Source organism: Neopelma chrysocephalum, unplaced genomic scaffold (assembly GCF_003984885.1).
Source record: "Neopelma chrysocephalum unplaced genomic scaffold, ASM398488v2 Primary Assembly neopelma1_76, whole genome shotgun sequence".
NCBI classification, from domain to species: Eukaryota; Metazoa; Chordata; class Aves; order Passeriformes; family Pipridae; genus Neopelma; species Neopelma chrysocephalum.
The window spans coordinates 11297527-11318553 of NW_020897737.1; the positions used below are offsets into that span (position 1 = coordinate 11297527).

At 37.4% G+C, this 21027-nt stretch overlaps 1 protein-coding gene across 1 annotated transcript in view; it reads left to right on the forward strand.

The window, feature by feature from the left end:
• USP9X (ubiquitin specific peptidase 9 X-linked) overlaps positions 1-21027 on the forward strand; it is a 105844-nt gene that overhangs the window by 60054 nt on the left and 24763 nt on the right. Inside the window, 15 exon segments of the mRNA XM_027688868.1 lie at positions 1-145; positions 1853-2093; positions 2303-2452; positions 2557-2677; positions 3146-3276; positions 3538-3816; positions 6436-6561; positions 8946-9071; positions 12289-12455; positions 15634-15742; positions 16328-16474; positions 16595-16741; positions 17519-17741; positions 20055-20275; positions 20675-20865. Of these exon segments, the coding sequence (XP_027544669.1) occupies positions 1-145; positions 1853-2093; positions 2303-2452; positions 2557-2677; positions 3146-3276; positions 3538-3816; positions 6436-6561; positions 8946-9071; positions 12289-12455; positions 15634-15742; positions 16328-16474; positions 16595-16741; positions 17519-17741; positions 20055-20275; positions 20675-20865 (2524 nt within the window).

A 21027-nucleotide genomic window follows, 5' to 3' on the forward strand; every position in this document is an offset into this window, starting at 1 on the left:
GTGTGTTGGATGGAGATAAAGACAGTATAAATTGTGCAAGACAAGAAGCAATACGGATGGTGAGAGTATTGACTGTTTTAAGAGAGTATATAAACGAATGTGACAGTGATTACCACGAGGAGAGAACTATTCTACCTATGTCAAGGTATGTGTGAAAAAGCAGTATTGTGATTTTGATTTTTGTTAAACTAAAACATTACTAATAGCTTTGTGATTTTTGCATTCTAAAGGGTTTCTATTCAGGGGATGGTATTTACAGAGTTTCAGAATTCCATTTTCTTTGTTAATAAATGAAACTGTATTTTAAAAAAATTAATTTGAAAGATTAGGCAAATACAGATATACATGAAAGGGGCAGCAGACCTGAGAATAAACCTGTTGTGCTGGTGTTCTGTTCTTTAACTAGCACAATGTACCTTGAGGCTTGATTGTTTTGGATATAGTTCTTTATTCAGATAATTACTTAAAAGCAATACTGTTCTTTACATTAGCATGGTCAAAGCTTTGTTTTTCATATTCCTGTTTCACAAAAAACATGTTAATGTATATTTTCACCTTCCATAGTTGTTTACAGAGATCTTTATCTTACTTTGCAAGCCTAAATTTGGGATTATTTCTAAGGGAAATAGTCTGTGTAAGTTCCTCATAAGAGGGGGAAGAAGAAAACAGTACCTTGAAGTATATTTATTTTCTGTATACCTTCACTCTTCTTATATCTGTCCTTCAATGAAAACTCAGCTTGAATCCTAGCTCTCTCTTCCTTAGCTTTGTCTTTGGTATAAAGAAAAAGGAAACACTTAAATCCAGTGTTGTGTAGATGTTCATAAGCAAAATATTTCCTGAGAGAGGAGAGAAAAGCAGAACAGAAAACTGTTTAAATGTTCCACTGTTAATAGTTGCTGTCTGTGGGAAGAAAGCCTCAAAAGTACATCAGGAATACGCTGCGATTGCTATGGATTTATGGTAAAACTAAAATATTTTTAGACATGGTAGGGGTTTGTCATCCCTTATTTTAAATGCCCTTTGCTGTTTCTTCATGGTGTGTCAGTAATTTGCAGTGTTCCTACAGCTTTTTTATTGTATTTATTGATTGATTGATTAGTCCTAACGAAGTTCTCTTGTTCGTTGTGGGTGCATCTTTTTTTATATGGGCTGCTTGTTTGATTAGACTAATCTTTCACAGGCCTCGTTAGCAAGGAGCTTTCTGAGGAGTTTTTTCTTTTTGTTGCATGGGATTAGTTTGTTGGACTTATCTGGGCACATCTTTCCTAATGAGCTCCCTGCCATTGTGGGAAGTGTGATCACTGCTAATGTGAAACTAACTGTTTCTTCCTTTTTTGATCTCTTTCAATTTTTTTTTTAAGTAATTGTGATTTTAAAAATTGGAATTCTAATGTAAAACTTCTAACAGCTTTTGACAGAAGTCATTAAGACTTGGTGACCTGAAGGCTTTTTCTGATCTTAGTGTATTTAAAAGCAAAACTGAGTTGCTTTGCTAAAAGAGCAAAACGTCATTGCCAGTCTGATTGATCTTTGCACATTTTGGTCAGGAAGTTACTAGACAGAGAAAAGATCTAAACTTTATAAGAGAATTCTAAAATTTCTGTTGATGTTCGTAACCTGACTGTAAGTTTGACCATATGATTAATGTACTTGTGCCAGGTTTGGCTTCTTGAAAGATTCTGTGTGTATTGGTTTGCACAGTTGCTGGGGCCTTCACAAAATCTCATGCTGGGGAATATCATCATACGTAAAGATTTGATGTTGAAATGCCCGCAACACAAAATACAGCAGGGAAAAGAATCTATTTCATGAGGGCAAAAATAACTTTTTCTGGTGTGTTTATTTTCAGAGCTTTCCGTGGTAAACATATCACCCTGGTAGTTCGTTTTCCCAACCAAGGCCGACAGGTGGAAGATTTGGACATTTGGTCTCACACAAACGACACCATTGGCCAAGTGCGGCGTTGCATCCTCAACCGCATCAAAGCCAACAGTGCACACACGAAAGTGGAGCTGTTCATTGGTGGGGAGCTGGTGGACCCTGCAGATGACAGAAAACTCATTGGGCAGCTGAACCTCAAAGACAAAACGGTGAGTGTTGCAGGCTGATTATTTACCTCAATTCGGATGTTGGTTCCCTTTTGTAAATGCTTGAAAAGTACCGTGCATGGGATCACTTATTCTTGTGAAATAGTTCCATTCTTCCTCCTTGTATTGTGCCATTAACATGATATCAGGTGCTTATTTAATAAAGAATCTTAATTTATGCATGGTATTAAAACTATGATTGTGTTTTTCAGCTAATTACGGCTAAGCTCACACAGATAAATTCTAATATGCCCTCAAGTCCGGATAGTTCTTCTGACTCTTCAACTGGTTCTCCGGGCAACCACGGCAATCACTACAGCGATGGGCCAAATCCAGAAGTTGAAAGCTGTTTGCCTGGAGTGGTAAGCTTATTCTGAAATTAGCAGTTTAAACGCATTTTTTCTTATACTTTGTCTTTAACTAGGAATTTTAATGTGTGGTTTTTTTAAAATTTGCTTATTTTAAGATCATGTCACTGCATCCTCGATACATCTCTTTTCTTTGGCAAGTTGCAGACCTGGGCAGTAGCCTAAATATGCCACCCCTTAGAGATGGAGCTCGTGTTCTAATGAAGCTCATGCCACCAGGTAAAACTTAATTTTATCCTTTTTTTATCTTGTAATATCCTCTATAATAATTTCTCGCCTGTTATAGAGAAATGAAGATAGGGGAGTATTTTCTACTTTCTGGTAATTTATTGATATTATAATTCATGACTGATCCTAATTAGGACTGTAAATGTTTTCCCAAATAGTTATTTCTTCTCTGCTATATCAAGTTGCATAGCTTACAGTTTGTATTGGGGTTCAGTGCCACAGTGCAGTGAAAATGGGGAGAAGTATTGTATTCTGAAATGATTTTGTAGCACTGCTTTAACAGGATCACTTTTGACTGTAATAATCATTGCAGAACACTTCATAGTCTGATGTTGTCTGTAGCTTTTGGCAACTGTTCTGATACACTTAAAACTTTTCAGATTTATATTTGTAAATAGTACTGGCTTGTTGTGGAGTAGTTTTGTTACAAAATGCTTACAAGTTGTGTTTTTATTGCAGATAACACTATGGTTGAGAAACTAAGAGCTATTTGTTTAGATCACGCAAAGCTTGGGGAAAGCAGCCTTAGTCCATCCCTTGATTCGCTGTTCTTTGGTCCTTCTGCCTCACAAGTGCTGTACCTAACAGAGGTTTGTGATGCTTTGCCTGTTCTTTAAAAATCTTCAGCTCTCCCTGTGGCAGTCCTTTCTGTAATGTTATAGAAGTCTAAGGTCAAGTTCTGGTTTGAAATTAGCAATCAAAAATACTTTACAATTTACTGGAATAAACATGTGTATGACCAAGGCTATCAAAAGCATTGTTTTAAGTAGTATTCCTACATATTCTCATGTTCAGTATCTATATCCAAGCTGGTGCATTGCTGTTAGTTAACTCTGTATTTTGTTCTACAGGTAGTTTATGCCTTGTTAATGCCTGCCAGTGCACCCCTGGGAGAAGATGCCAGTGACTTTCAATACAACTTCTTAAAAAGTGGGGGTTTGCCTCTTGTGTTGAGCATGCTGACCAGAAATAACTTCCTGCCAAACGCAGATATGGAAACTCGAAGGGGTGCCTATCTTAACGCTCTGAAAATAGCCAAATTGTTGCTAACAGCCATTGGATATGGCCACGTTCGAGCTGTGGCAGAAGCCTGTCAGCCCGTTGTGGAAGGCACAAGTACAATTTCACCGGTAATATGAACCTTCCTTCCTGCAGATACCGATGTGCTCTGGTTTTTATGTTGTCTGCAGCAACTTCTCTCCACTCTTCGTTAACAGTCTATTCTTTGAGTGCATTGCATGCCAAGAACTCCTGTTACTTTCAGATAATATTGTCTAAAAAAGAGATCAGCTTGCTAAAAAAATCCTGTTTCTTTGTGACTGTAAAAAGTTAGGTGTGAGATGCACTTGCTCTATATGTGATTTTCAGTGGTTTGCATGATTGTCAGTGCAGGTGACTTTTAATTTCTAAATACATTATCCCATAAATTCAATTCACAAAAAGAATTCTGATTCTTTTGAGCTGCTGAGTCTATTGAAGGATGTGCCTCTGAATTTCTTGTATCTTGCTCTAAAGCAGAAACCAACAGAACTGATGTTGAGTCATGCCAGCCCTTTGTCTACATAAAGACAAGTCTTTGGATTGCTAAAGTCCTAATTCTGTGTGGTGTTTGTAGAAGATTCTTGCAGAGAACAGTTTAGGTACATTGCAAAGTTAAGGGCTCATGGTTGAAAGGTGTCCTACCATAAGATTTCTGAGTTAGAAAGGGAAAAGTCTGACACAGGTGTTCTGAACTGTGATCTCACATGTCTGTAGTAGATTTTATGGATATTTAATATGGCAGGTTAGTTTTTGTACATCTAGACAAGTATGTTGTGGGTCAGGGTTTTATTTGTGTCCTCTTACAGTAGATGTACAGCATAGAACCCAAAAAGTAAACTTTGCTGCTGTTTGTCTTGGACATTTGCTTCACAAGTATTCCAGCTATTTAGCTATTTTTTTTTGCCTTTTGTGAGGTTCCATCCCAAATAGTTGCTTGAGCTCTCAGCCTGTACTCAAGAATACATAGAGAGCCCCACTTCAAGGTACTTTGTTCCACAGTATTGACTAAGATCCATCTCTGAAGCAGAGAAGTACATTCCCCTTAAGTCTGAAAAATAAATATCCATTATGGTTAGCTACATCTGTTGGAAGATACATGATTAATTCTTTTTCCAGAGGTGAAGATCCCTTTTCATGTCTCGTATTAGAATATAATAGAAACATCTTAAAGCAGACATGTTTACCACTCTATCCTTCGTTCTGTTTAAATGAGTAAGTTTTTACTGCCCTCACAACATAATAATTTCTTACAACAATTATTTAAAAGGTAGTTTGGAACACAGATGTCATCATTTGAGTCTTGAAGTGCTGTTTAAAATACATTTATGCTGACTACTTAAGAGGTAGTGGCATTTGTCCATGATTGCTGGCATTCACTGTTTGGTGTTGCAAACATCTAACTTAATATTATTAACTGATTTGTTGGAACAAACATGGTTATTCTTGCTGTCATCATCATCCTGTTTGAAGGACTTCGATATTTTTTATTGCTGCAGCGCCAACAAGTTTACACCTCAGAATGGAGGTGAGATTTGTTAATAGCTTTCATCTGCCTTATCTAAAGCATAAGTACCAAAGCATAGCTTTCTGTCTTGGCTTTCCATCAGTACTTGAGAGAAATGAGGTAACCAGGGTTATGTGTCTGCAGTCTTTCAGTTATCAGTCTGTTGCTGTCACTAGTACCTTTTAAATTTTTACTTTTTTCTTCCATAGAAGGTGGAATTAAAAATATTGTCAAACACAGTATTCTGAACCTGATTTGTCCCATGTATATTGTGGTTGATCACTTCCAGCCCGCTTCCAATAATTAATTGACTATGGAAGCTCTCTTAGTCTTTGGTGGGGGTTCTGTGATTTTGCTCCCTAAATCAGCTGTCCTAGTGAAGCTGACAAAGCAAGGGGTGTGATCAAAGGCAGGTGTTACACAGCAACTTCACAGTGTCTTTTGAGCAGCATTTGAGGTGGCTTTTTTGAATGAAATGGTACAGGGAAAATGAAGAAACTCTTTTGTTGAAGAAGTTTTAGCTTGTAACCACAGCCCACAGTCTTTTGTTTGTCTGTGAGAAGGAAACAACTGTTTCAGATTTGAACTGTCAAAACTGTGAAGCTCTGGCAGCCCAGGGAGAGGGAACTGTATGCTCAAACCAATACAGAAAAGATAAAAACTTGTCTTGCTACTGTTTTGTTATGAAAATACCATAAAAAAAGTGGAGGGATAATTCAGAACAGAATTCTTCAGTAATGCTCTAACTCAGATGTTTAAAATGTACTTCAGTATAATGAGCACTGTAACCATGTACTGTCTGGACACTGTTACCTAATCCAGAGGGAGAGCCAACTGTTTTACCAAACCCTTTCTTTCCTACATCAGCAGAAAGGGAAGGAGGCGTAACTGGAAACATTCTGTTATGAATAATCTTGATCAGTAATCTGATCAATAAACAAGCTTCCAAACCTAATAAGTTTTGAGCAAGTGCCTCTCCTCTTAACTGCTTGTACTCTGTGATCATACACTGCAGCATAAAGTGTCTTCAAATGTAATATCTGTTTGAAAATGAGATTTATCTTGGTGTTTGCAGGTTCTGTAAGTAGTTTTCCTTCCACGATCTTGCATACTTCTGCCAAACCTTTCCAAGTAACTTTAGATCTTCATATCTTTTTGCTTTTTTCCCTATGTAAAAGTAAGTATAAGAAGTACTTTCTTCCAGATAAACCAGGCTACGCATGACCAGGCAGTGGTGCTACAAAATGCCCTACAAAACATTCCTAATCCAACTTCAGAATGCATGCTAAGAAATGTAGCAATACGTCTTGCACAGCAAATATCTGATGAGGTTGGTGAATTCCTTTCTCTTTCACCTTTTTTCCTATAGCATTTTTCCTCTTTTTTTAATCCTTAAATTTATTGCATTATAAAACATGGATTTTTCTTTTAAAATTTCATGAAACATTTTAGGTAATCTTCATATGATTCAATAAGCTATTAATTAAAAGTATTTCTGTGTTGCCATATGCATTATGAAATTTGGTGTCTAATACCATGAAGAGGCAGGTTCTGAACAAGCTCTTTAATTGATTGTTAATATTGTTGTCCTTAGATCAGAACTTTAGAAAATGGATGTAATAGATTTAAAGAAGTTAACAGGTATTTTGAAAACACTTCTTGTGATACTTTCTTCTTTTTTTTGGTCTTCTCTGTTTTGGTTTCTGAGTAACACTCTCTTCCTGAGGAGAAAAACAGAAAGGGGAAGGGAGGTTTAAAATATTGAGCATGATTTTTAAATGCTGAGAGATAAAAGTCTCAAATCCTTGCCAGTGTATCTTTATATATTGAAAATGGATTAATGTTGCAAGTGAGAAATTGGATCGTGGACCTCAGCAGTGTTAAAGAATGTGCTTTGAAAATATAATAGTCTTATCCATATGGTGTGGCCAAACCCTATTTAGATGTGGAATCATGAGTCATGTCAGTGAATAAATATATTAGTGAATTCTGCTGAAATCAGCAGAAGCTGAAATCAGAACTGCTGTAACTTCCTCTTCCACAGTGAATTGGGTCCCTTCCAGTGTGGAAGCAGTGAAGATGGTGTTTCCGTGCTGTATAGCACATCTGCAAAACCATCTTCAAAACATTTCTGAGGTATCTAGGTAGAAGTAGCCTCGTATGATCATCTTGGTGTTGAAAAGGGCACTGTCCCTGCAGAACAAAGGGCTGTGTCTAAGGGAAGCACCATGTACTAGACTGCAAGACTGACCCATCTGCCTTAGATCAGTGGTGCTGTTGCATCCATACGTGAAATCAGCCGGTTGAACTCAATTTAATTAAACTGCTTCCATAGAAGAAATGTCTTTTGAGGTGAGGTATGAAGCAAGTTTTTTAATTGTGCCTTTGTCTTTTCCTGGAGGACTTCTAATAAATAAATACATTATTTTTCTTTCACCAGGCATGTCAAAGCAAACAAAAGCTGAATTTCTTTGACAGTATTGCTGTTAAAGTTTTATTTGCAAATTTCTGGTGTTATGAAAATTGCTGTAGATCTAAATTTCGTATGTATCACAGTTTGCCTTTGAAAGGTTTTTTCTTTCTCTGTTTCGTGTTTTGATGTTCCATCCAAAAGATTGACTCTTTTTAACTGTCCTCACAGTTTTTTAAAAAATAAATCCAACATGATTTCCATAGGCCAGAGAGAAGACTACTGCAGAGAAGGAATCTTTCACGTTTTTTTAAAATGTTGATACTCGAAGATTTTAAAACTCCAATGAGATTAAAAAAACCCCCACGTTACTTTTCTTGTGATGCTGTTGCTCTGAGGCTGCTTAGCTTGTGACAAAGATGAAATGCCTGTTATTTTTCTTGTAACTCCAGATAATGTCCATATCAGTACACAAATGCACATTATTCAGATTTCCTGATGCAGAGAGCTTAACAGTTCAGCCTCCCTTTTTTATTAAGTCTGAGCATTAGAAATATGGAACTTGAAATTTTTGAGAACTGTCTGCCATCTGCTTTTAGAGATTGCACATTTTTTGGACAGTTCTACTTAGAATACAGACCTTGGCTGTGTTTTGTGTTGTTTTTTAAAGTTGATGCAAACTATAAATAGTAAGTTGTAGTATGTTTTGTAATGTATGTATATCAGTAGAAGCTATTGGTGCTAACTCAGTCCATGCACGAAATACTGAAGAGTAATTCTGCATTTATAAGATGCATGAGCTGTGTTTTTATTAACGTTAAAACCTGTATATCTTAAACGTAGAACAGTCCCTTTATGTAATGATCACATACTTTATAAGCATAATTTTGTGGAGCTAACTGTCAGCCAGCACAATAAATACCATGATGAGGAAAAACCCTGAAATAAGTTTCTGCATTGCTTAAGAGGCTGGCTGCCTTCCAGATGCGTGTTTGATGGTTTCTTGGGGTTTTTTCCCAAATTGAGAAATTTAGCATTGAATTTGGTAGTTTCCCCCAAACTTTACTCAGAATCAGAATCCTACTTTCTGTTAAAAAATGAAATTTTATATAAGTGAAGTACAAATATTTATCAAGATACATCATCTCTCTTTTTTCTATTTAAGGAAAAATTCTTTATTAAATTTTGAAATTTTAAGTGCTAAATTTGCTATAAAATACATTTGTGACAATTTGGACTCCACAGTAATGTTATTTGCAACTGCGTTCTAATGTTACTTTGGTTTATTTCTCTCTTTTTTTCAGGCTTCAAAATACATCCCTGATATCTGTGTTATCAGGGCAGTACAAAAAATTGTCTGGGCATCAGGCTGTGGGTCAGTTCAGCTGGTTTTCAGCTCAAATGAGGAAATCAGTAAAATCTATGAAAAGGTAAGAATTCCTAAGCAACTGCTTTTTTGTAAAACTGTTCATTTGTTTATAAAAGAGTCTGTTGACCACATCAGGCTTAGGGTGTGATGAGCTTTTAGGTGGGTATACCTTGGTGGTGCTATATTTCAGAGTTCAGTACAGGTTCTTGTCATAGCCCAGTTTGATGTTCTATTCCAGGTTACTTTTCTCAGTAACTGTTTAATTGTAGCTTCAATCTGGTGTCAGTTCAAAAGTGCACCAGTTCTGGAAGCTGCTGTAACATGCTTTCAGCCCAGTTAGATTCTTTATCTAAATAAGGAATAAGGATTTCTTGCAATGCTAGTTTTTCTAGTCTTCAAACTTAAAAGGTCTGTTCTACAGAAGCTGATTTAACACATATGTGCAATCTAGAATGAAAACCAAGAGCTAATTTATGTGAAACTAGAACTGGAAAAAAATTAATTGCTAATCCTGTGTGACTTTTTTCCTTTTATTAGGTAGATATGTAAAACATCTTGATGGTTTCACACATGGTTTACACACATAGTTTGGAGTTGGGGGTTATACATCGGTACAGTATCACGCACCTTGTGTGTAATGTTGTTTACAGTTACAGGAAATAGTAATATGTATTTTGACAGTGATTTTTTAAAAAAGTATCTTTTTGTTCTCTGAGCATCTTCTCTTGTTCATCTTAAAAAAATTGTGTTTAGGACTTGTCGATGCTTGTCTAAGAGTAGAAAAGAAAGGAGTCTGTAAGGGGGCTTTATTCTTGGAGGATTAGCTGTTGTGCTTAAATGATCAGTCAGAAGAACATTTACTTCAGCAAAATGCAACACCTTTACATTTAACTTACGTAGTGGTATGATGGCATCTTCTCCTATTGCTGTGAGCATGACTTCTCCATTAAATAAATTGGGGCTTTGGGGGTTTTTTAGGTGATAAACTGGCATATAAAACATGGTTTAGTTAGTGTGACAGTCCAAGCACACAAACATATGCTCTTGTATCTACACATATGATGTTTTAAGAACAGCAGTGCACTGGAGAAAATACACCTAAAAGAAAATAGAGCCAAGTGTGCTTTTCTAACATTTCTCTGGCTAAAAATTTTGCAGTTAAGTTCTGGTAAAATTACTTTGAAAGCAGTCATCCTTCAAAGGATTTTATGGGCTTTCTGTTTGGTTTGTTGTTTTATTTGTTCTTATTGACACTTATATGGACATTTTTGATAAATGGCAGCTGCATTTGGTTTATGCTAGGCAAAAGGGGAATAAAAATTGAAGGGAAAAATTTGAAATTAAAAAGAAGAAGAAACTGCAGAAGTAATAAGAAGGAGGAATAAGATACCCTTTGCTAGTGTAACATTAAAAAGAGGAAAGTATCCTGGAAATAGAGAAACATCATGGAAGAAAGGACACATTCTTATTTTAAGAGAATTGTGTTTGCTTATAGATGACAGGAAGTAACTTTTATGATGGTTTTATAAAGATTGAATATACTGATGACTGACAAACACTGGCTTTTAGAGGAAAAAGTATTTTAAGGAAAATGCTTTCAGTTTTCTGAGTTCACCACTAAACATTAGACTTTAACTCATAGGTCCTAGAAGTATTTTACTAAGTGTGTGGAATAGAGATTTATCATTAAATGTTAGTTTAAGAACAAAAGCAGACTCTTTTTGTGGAATCAGGAATGACATGTCAGGATTCCTGAAAACATCAAAGGCTACAATGGGAAATGATTTTTTTAAGAGGCATTTCAGAGTAGTGCCATCAAAGAATGTTGAGCACCTAAAGAAGTGTCTGAACTTAACTGGTGAATTGAATTAAACTTTAAAGCCCAGATAAATTATTTTGAGAGCATAACTTGTATGGAGTCTCTTCTGCCTCCTGCCTCAAAAAGTTCTGGTGTAGGAATCCTCTCCATGGCTGAAGATAACTTTTTGCAGCTGCCAGTGGTGTCCAACTGCCTTTGCCTCATTAGCTCAGAGAAGGATCCTGCACACCAGAAATACTCCAGATGTGCTGCTTGGACAAACGCCTCAGCTCCTGGTGTCCGAGTGTAGGGAAGTACTTCCCTGAGTACAAAATGCACTTTGCTGTTCTCCTGGAGCCCTGCAGCAATGCAGAAATTACTGTCCTTTCTGAACAGGGGGCAGTGCAGAGCAGGTGCAGTCCTGAACTTGTTGAAAGCACCTCTGTTTGCTTTAGGATCTTGAGCTGTGTCAGTGACCACATCCTCCCACCGCAGCGTGGGGACTGTCTCTGATTTTTTAGCTGCTGTGCAAAGACTAAGTAGTGTTTGTTGCCAGACTAAGGCATCCTTTGGCCTGTTCACAATTAATTCTCTTTCCTGCATTACAATCCCTTCTTTCTGCCTACTTAATCTTGGTGCCTTTCCACATATAAAACAAATAATTAATGCCTCTAGTTAATGTTGCTAACCTGCATGATTTATAAATGGTGAATGGAGACCTGCTCACATTCAGTTTCTTCAGAACTTCTTGAAGATAATTACTTTTAGGTGGAGGAGAGGGCTTGCCATTTTTCTCAAAGTATTTATTTTGGAGAAATGTACCAAAATCAACTCACTTGAATCAAGTGTTCAGTTAAAGGAGAAGCCTCTGTGCCAATTAGCAATAATATAACTTTCTATTTCAAAAATCACCACACAGCTATGTTTGAAATTTGGTTCAGCTCTCTCATGTTTCTGAAAAATAGTGATGAATAAATTCTAGCAGTATTAAGAAGCTTTTGGTCAAATAAGTTGTGATTGTCAAAGCCTTGTAAAACTGGATTTAATGATGAATTACAAAGCACTATAGCCTTTCTGTGCTTAAGAAGTAATTGTTTTCCGTGCTTTAAACTCCATGTTCTGAGTAGTAAAAAAAGCAAAAGAAAAGAAAACCAAAGAAACCCCCAGATACAAACCAACAAACAACTCCAACAGTACTAACTGATGAACTTCTGCTTGCAAGCTTCCTATTTAACTTCTGGCTCCTTCAGTTCATGCCTGAAATCCTCCTTTGAGAAGCACAGTACTGGAAGTTCAAGTCATGCTGCATAGTACTTTGACTCAGATCTGAGTGGAGTGCATAAAATACTTGGCAATGATAATCACTTAGTATACAAATTTGTGGTTTGTGTTTGTATTTAGTGGATATACCTTGGAGCCAGTTGGGTTTCTTGGGATTTTCTTCTATACCCACTTTGTGCACTCTTGTTTGTTTTCACAGACAAATGCAGGAAATGAACCAGACATAGAAGATGAACAAGTTTGCTGTGAAGCACTGGAGGTGATGACCCTGTGTTTTGCTTTGATTCCAACGGCACTGGATGCACTCAGTAAAGAAAAGGCATGGCAGACGTTTATCATTGATTTACTGCTGCACTGTCACAGCAAGTAAGTTTTGGTGTTTTGTGGGGTTTTTTAATCACATCTACTGTTTTACAATTCAAAATTAATATGAAACCTAAATGCAAAGCAGTGACTTCTTATTTAAATGATTTTTCTCTGCAGCTGTCTTAATTATTGTTTAGCGCTGTAAATCTAATTTGGATACCTGTTGGGAATATCAGTCCTATTTTCTTTGTACTCATAAGGAGGATATTGTCAAGCCAGATGGATGGATGTCTCATAATGTGCTGATGATGGCTTTAGAACAAATTATTTGTGGTGCTCTCAGATGAATGGGGTCAGAATTTCAGCACCGAGTTTTGGGGTTTTGACTTTTCTAGATAAACAGGTTGAAAATTCTTAGATTCAGGAATATTCACCATAACAAAAAGGTCATCAGAGTATCTCTTTAAAATGAACAATTTGCACACATTGCTGAAACTGTGGAATGTTACCAGAATACCACAAACTTTATTAGTTTGCAGCCTCTGGTATAGGGTGTTGAATTTTCAGTTTCACTGGACCTTGCTAGTATCACTTTCTGTTTGGAAAAATAGTTCATTGTGTCAGTACAAGAAGCTACCACTGAGCTCTTTTCTCTCATATGCTCATAAACGTTGTGATACATATGATAATCTGTTCATTATTAAATGATAGAATAGCATAAACATGATAGAAACAAGAGACTGCTCGTGATTGAAGATGGAGAAATTGAACCTAGTTGCTAAAAAGTTCCTCTTCTGAATTAATGCGGAAACAAATTAATGTTTGCAGAGCAGAGAAAATTTAGCAAATACCAGACAGAACTCTGAATATCCTCCCATTTTCAACTATTGTTCTCTAATCTCCTAAGCTCAATCAGAGAACAATGTGAGCAAGAATACGCATGGGAGAAAATGCTTTTGCTGCACCATAAAAGAGAAGGAAGATGATCAAGTTCAGATCTCACAAAGAGGATATTTCTGGAAAAGATCAGATGGATTGCTTGTTTTTCAGAGATTGAGATTGGGACTTCTGCTGTTTCCTCAGAGCATAACCATGCATAACCATTGAGAAACAGTGCAGCATGTTTGATTCTAAATACTAGAGCTGTTCTTCCTCTCCAGGGTAATTGATTTTCTAATGCTGTCCCCTGAATGCAAGACTGGCTTAGTCAACAGTGATTGCTGAACAGTTAGTCCTAAATAATCGTGGAACCCAGAAGTATTCCACTGATCTCTGCAAAGTGCTCAGTGCAAAGTGCTTATTTATTTGTGGCCCAAATAAATAAAAATTCTGTGTGCCAGTGTAAAGCCATGCTCCTTAGACCTATTGAAGAGGCTGATTTCTGTTAACTAAGCAGAAATCTGTGTCCTGGAGCTTTCAGTAGGACAGGATTACGGTTGCCTGCCTTGAGGAGGGAGGTGCTTGACCTCCAGCTGTTTGACCATGTGAGTGTGAGTTCATCTTGCAGCTCGTGTGCTGTGTGCCAGCTCTGTGCTATCATCATGTCTCTGATACAGCATGAGAGGCCTGTGTTGAGGCAGCTGCTTCCCACTCACGATTCCTTAAGAACTCTTAGATTGTCGTAGCCTCACAAAAATATAATACTTGTGTTCAAATAGTGCATACTCCTCAGAGGTGTGTGTTTGCTAGGTCACATTTCTCACTTTAGGAAAATACCACCTTTATTTCATTCTGCATCTACGTGGACCTCAGGACTGTCTGTGTGATGTGTCCAAAGCAATTGAAGGATTGTATCTTAAATAAACTTGTGTGAGAAGTTCCATGAAAACGTCAGCTCGGCAGTGGGGTCCCATGAAATGTCGGTTATTGTTCAGAACAAAACAGAGCTCCCCCACCCCATGGTCCTCTGCAACTCAGAGCAGTGGAGGAGAACTTTTAAAGATCAGAGAAGGGTGACAAGGGAGATCAAAGCTCTGAAATTACTTCCATCTGAGGAACAGCTGAATAGCTGGGGGCACTTCATATTGGAGGAGAGATAAATGGTGGGAGGAGAATACCACAGAGACCCTTAAAATCAGAAGTAGCAAAGGGAGAACAAATAGAGAACATTATTTCTTTGTGTAAGACCTTCTTGAGCAAAACATTTAAGCAGTGTAAACCTTCAGTTTGGAAATGGTTTGAGGGGTTCTTTCATGAACTTGTCCAGTGAAGGCTATGAAATACTGCTTTTGGTAGTCTTCCTGAACCACAAATTGTTAGAAGCAGAGAGAAGATTCTGGAGAAGTGTTGCTGCATCTTCATCCTTCTTGTGCACTTTCCTTTGTGCCTGATAACAGAGACGGGGTGCTCAGCCAGGTGCATCTTTACTCTTACCTCAAGGTCATTCTTGTGTATCTTTGAAACACAGTTAACCACACATGAAAGAACTCTCAAGGGAATGGGATTCTTTGGTGTGCTTTCCACACTGACCTTCTGGGGAGAAAACAACGACAGCCACACCAGACACTGCGAAATCCAGTTTTTCATATGTTGTGATACTTTCATAAAGCATGGCATTCATGTGTAGTCTCTTCCCACATAAGCAGAGTTGTTCCTAACAGATTTTACAAGATATAATGCTCAGACAGTTGATCTTACAGCTTGAAAGAATAGGATTTGCCCTAAATATGTTTTTTCCTGAAGCTTATCCATTCCTGTGATTAGATTAAGTTCTGAGATGGAAAATTTCCTTTAATTAAAACCGCTTGAATTTTCAGGAGGGTCATCTTTTCTCTTTTCTTACTAATGATAAATTTTGATCACTTCAGAGATGCTCAGCAAATGCTGAGATGCTGTAGTGGTACATAAGAGCAGTTTTACTATGGTAGTTCTGGTTTGTCTGTTGGGTACAACTGGGGCTTGATTAGAAAGAGTTATTTAGTATTGCAAATTGCTTATTGTGTTATGCATTATTTGCTGGCAGTTGCAAAGGTGTAATGGTTGGGTGCTTCCAAGTTTCTTTTACCTTCAAATATTTGGTTTATGGAACAGGTTTTGTAATAGTAATTCACATGTCTGAAATTTCACTTCAAGGAGGAACAATATGATGGGCCGTGAATAATTAAAATATTCCCATTTCTTACATTATGTTCAGCTTTAGGAAATGACGTTAAGCAGATAAGCACAAATTTAATTTTTTTTTTAATGTCCTCTTTGGATAGGGAGATTGAATTTAATGTTTCTATTAAATGCTTTCCAGAACTGTTCGTCAGATGGCACAGGAGCAATTCTTTTTAATGGCTACCAGGTGTTGCATGGGACAGAGACCTCTCCTTTTCTTCATTACCCTGCTGTTTACTGTTCTAGGGGTAAGTTTTTAGAGATAAAGGCTTCAGTACAACGTGAAGTAACAGGAGAAAATATCTGCAAGAAAAGACAAATTGCTATTGGCAGCAGTCACTAAAATAGAGATTCCTTTTGACCCACAGGCAAGCAGCACAGTTGATTGCCATGTGAACCAGGTGAGGGGAAAGGGGACTTTTTTGTATTTTCTGATAAGAACGTGAATAATAAGCTTTAATATCTGCATTTGACCTTTTAATGAATGCTGACCTTCAAGTAAAAATCATTAGCAGATTAGAGAGATACCTACAGTCAGTGCTTTCTCTTACTGGGCCCGCTGGGGCTTTTCTGTTCCACATGCTTGTGGCCCTCTTGAATTTGATCACTTCACTGTTTGTTTGTTTGTTTTTTCCCACTCAGGTATAGAAATTGCTACTAAAATAGTCAAGAATTCATTCATTAAGAGCTAAATACAATTCTAAACTTCTGAAGGGTTAAAAATTACTTCTTTTCTTTCATGTTTACTGCCAGGTTTAGGGAAGATGTGTTGGTGTTGCACTGTAAGTAGAAGAGTGTATGAATTCTCTATCATTTGTTTTTGGTTTACATAGAGTACTGCAAGAGAGAGAGCTAAGCATTCTGGAGACTACTTCACTCTCCTAAGACATCTTCTTAACTATGCTTACAACAGTAATATTAATGTACCCAATGCTGAAGTTCTTCTCAATAATGAAATTGACTGGCTTAAGAGGATTAGGGTAAGTCTTAGGGTCAGTTTATTCCCAATAATTAGCTTTTTGCTGCTTTGTTGTAAAGTACAGTTTTAAGCTTGGTAAATGTGTTACTTGGAGTATCCTGACTTCCTTTTAAATTGGCAGGATGAAGTAAAAAGAACAGGGGAAACAGGTGTTGAAGAAACTATTTTAGAAGGTCACCTTGGAGTAACAAAAGAGTTGTTAGCATTCCAGACACCTGAGAAGAAATACCATATTGGTTGTGAAAAAGGAGGTGCTAATCTCATTAAAGTAAGTTGAAGTTTTTTCACCTATGGAGGGGTTTTTGTCTTTAGGTGAGGTTTTTTGAGGGAGGAGAGGAAAGGTGTTTGGGTTTTTGGTAGTTTTTTTTACCCATAAGTAAGTAAAAAGAAGCTTTGCATCTTGTGGTCTTTATCCATAAAAGTGTTTCTAATTGGAGTTCAGTGGTTTCTTTAAAAGTAATTTTGAAAAGTACATGTTTCATTCATAAACTGTACTTAGCTTTCTCATTCTTACTGTATTCCAGTACTTGACAAACTTCACACTAGGATAGTGAGCTGGATACAGGACTGTTTTCCTTCATTACCCCGTATTGTCTTTTCTGCACATGTTCTTAATTAGTGCTATTAATGCTTATAGCAGGTTTGAACAAATGCATCACATCTGAATGCCTCTTTAATCAGACTTGTTTTCTTTGTACCTCTGATATTATACAGCAGGAATGTTGGGTTTTTTCAGCAGTAATTGATAGAGAGCTTTGTAGATAATACTGGTTTGGCAAACGAAATTTTTTACCAATCAAGAATAGTACAGATTTATTTTTAACTTGCAGTGGGGAGGTGAGTTTGCAGGGAACCACTTTAGAATGGAGTTACTCAGTTCTAAATTTAAAAGCTTATTATAGTGTTGGTCTCAATTTTGACTCTTTTTTTTTTTTAAGTACCCCTTTGGTTCTCAGACATTCATTTAACGTAATAACTCTTACACTCTTATAAAGTTGTGTGCATCTCTATGGTAACAGGTGATTTTTTTTCTTTTTTTTTTCAGGAGTTGATAGATGATTTCATCTTCCCAGCATCCAATGTTTACCTACAATACATGAGAAATGGAGAATTGCCTGCTGAGCAGGCCATACCAGTCTGTAGTTCACCAGCTACTATTAATGCTGGCTTTGAGCTCCTAGTTGCACTAGCAGTTGGATGTGTGCGAAATCTCAAACAGATAGTAGACACATTGACTGAAATGTATTACATAGGTACAGCAATCACTAGTATGTAATACTTTTAATTATCTATTTTCTACTTTTTAATATATATATATCATGGATAGGTTTTGTTTATTATGCAGTGAAGCAAATGCCGAGTGTTTTAGTGTGTGGTTTGTGTCTGCTTTTAATGTTGCAAAATCAGGATGTCAGAATCTAGGAAAGCTTGTCAGTGTAGCCTTTATTTGTTCTTCTTTATGCAGTAAATGTACTGACTTGCATTACATAGTTGCATCCAAATTCCAGCCCCAGTCACTTACACTGTCTGACCCTTCCTGTCCCAATCTCTGACTACTCCCCTTTGTCCATGCCAGCTCCCAGGAACCTCATTCTGTCTGTATCTTCTACTTCTGTCTCATCGTTTCAGGCTCTGCCTAACCAATCCCAGAACCTCATCAGGTATCTTTGGCTTAGTTTTAGTGCCAGTCTCTTGGTTGCTCACCTAATTTGTCATCGTTTTCCACACACAGACACAGGTCCACTGTCCTGTTTCTCTTTTTAGTTCTGAACTCATTCTCTGCTTGTCATAGGCCTTTTTCAAGCATTTGTTCGCTCAGTTTTGGCCTTGTCTTAGCACTGCTCTGCACTGAAAGAGCTTTCTCCTTCTCGCTGGAGAAAGATTATAGCAATTGCATTATGTACAAAAACGTGCCAATGTTAGTGCTTCAAAAGCTAGTAGTCAGATGAAACTTGAGCTAATTTTCACAAGGATGGCAAAAGGCTCATACTTTAACACGGATTTTTGTTGTCAGTAAAAAGCATATAAGATTTTCTTAGAAGTGAACAAACAGGAGCATATTTTCTCCAGCCCTTAGTGGGATAACAAAACCATTTTGGCTGTAATATTTAGAGGGAAAGGGAAAAAAGAAAAAACCTCAACACCAACAAACCAAGCAAGCCCACACTCATACGGGAGGAAAGGATGGGAGAGCTGGGGTTGTTCAATCTGGAGAAGAGAAGGCTCCAGAGGTACCTTATTGTGGCCTCCATTACTTAAACGTGGCTTATAAGAAAGAGAGTTTTCTACCAGGGTCTGTAGTTACAGGACAAGAGGCAATGATTTTAAACTGAGAGAGTACATTTGTGTTGGACACAAGGAAGAAATTCTTCACTGTGAGAGTGCTGAGATGCTGGAGCAGGTTGCCCAGTGAAGTTGTGGATGCCCCATCCCTGAAAATGTTCAAGACCAGGTTGGATGGGGCCCTGCGCAACCTGGTCTGGTGGAAGCCCACGGCAGGGGTTTGGATGTAAAAGATCTTCAAAAGTCCCTTCCAGCCCAAGCCATTGTGTGATTTAACAGAATGTTTAAACTCAGAGAGTTCAGCAAAACTGTGAGCAACTAGAAATAGTATCCCAAGGAGGGAATTGTCTACTACCCCTCACAATGGCAGTGCTACTTGCTCAGATGGTGCTATCAGTGAGTCATTTGAGATTTTTCAGTCTCTTCCTTTTTGATTCTATCTCAATAAACGAACAGGGCAGCTCTGTGGTGTTCCTCTCTGCCTCATCCTTTTTTCTTCACCCCTTTCTACTGGGAAGTAGGGTATTTCTTGTCACTTCACAATTAGAAGGATTTCATTACATTTCCTTCTACTCCAGTATTTGCTAAGCACAATAGAACACCACATCTCTGTGGTATATAAGACAGAGGAGACAACACATGTATGAACTCTGCATGCTCTGTGATTCATATACCAAGTTTGCTTGCAAACATCCATGCTCTCTTATGTCAGAATTTTTTGTGTTAAAACTACAGGACTACAGGTTAGCTAGGAAATAGTGATCATAAATGTACTCTGAAGAGATGTGATACGTATTTTTTCCTCCAGAGTGTTCTCTCTCAGATCCCTCACAAGTCATAAAGATAGCATTTCCTAAAACTGTTTCCCATCCTGGCAATGGAAAGTGAGGCTTAAGTGAAATATTGTGATTTTAAAAGGATTTTAAATTTTTTAAAGGCTTATAAATTGGTTATATATTCTAGATTCATTCAGCTGAATTCTTCAGCTAAGAAGCTTGGTGGTATTGAGGAAAGATTTCTGTTTCATATCTAAATAGACTTGAATTTTTGCCTGGACACCTCTTTAGTTATGCAATAGAAGAAAACTATATAATGTTAAGATTGCAGATAGAATTGTCCTTCATAGAAGTTGTGTTGATTTTAGCAGTTAAGTTTTCTGGTGAAACATTTGTTTTATTAAACTGCAGTGTGATACAGACTAATAACAATTCTATGCAGCTGCCCTTTATACTGCATTGATATTCTCTTTATTTTATAACAAAATAGTTCCCTAATCACATTCTGCTTTTTTCTTTTAGCTTGTGAAGCTCTTACAGAATGGGAATATCTACCACCTGTTGGGCCTCGACCACCAAAGGGATTTGTAGGGCTAAAAAATGCTGGTGCCACTTGTTACATGAATTCTGTCATTCAGCAGCTGTACATGATTCCAGCCATCAGGAATGGGATTCTTGCCATTGAAGGCACAGGCAGTGATGTAGATGATGACATGTCTGGGGATGAAAAGCAGGACAACGAGGTAAATTTAGTTATGTAGAACTGGCTTATCTTTAACTAGTAATTCTTTTTTAATGAAAAGGTTATAACAAATTTCAGTTGTTAATCAATCACTGATTTCCACTGATAGCAGTGGGGAAAATAGCATAATATTTCTTACTGGAGTAGGCTCACTACCAGAGGGGCAGTTCAGAAGATCCAAGTAGCAAGGTTTACAGAATTCCTCCTCATGGATCTGTACTGGAAAGGAACGTGTCTTATTGCTGCCACCAGAACGCTGTTAATGCATACAAAGACAGTATTTGATTTTTCAGCTGAGAATATGAAACACCCTAGGTTGTCAAATTAAACAAGGGATACAACAAGCTTTGAGCCAGCTACGTATCAGCACTAATGGCACAAATTTTCTTTTGCTTTTCAGAGCAATGTTGACCCACGAGATGATGTGTTTGGGTACCCACATCAGTATGAAGACAAACCAGCACTGAGTAAAACAGAAGATAGGAAAGAGTACAATATTGGAGTTTTGAGGCATCTCCAAGTAATTTTTGGTCATTTAGCAGCCTCCAGGCTACAGTACTATGTACCAAGAGGGTTTTGGAAACAATTTAGGTAAGTAGAAAATTTAGTATTGATGTTTGTTCGCTGCATGAGTAGCAGAAATGGTGGTGATGTAAAGCATATGTGATTTACAGTGATGTAAGGTGTAAATTAGCAGAACTTGTGCAGCATTGTATTTGTTACCCTACCTTTTCACCGTTCTGTAGAAGTCTG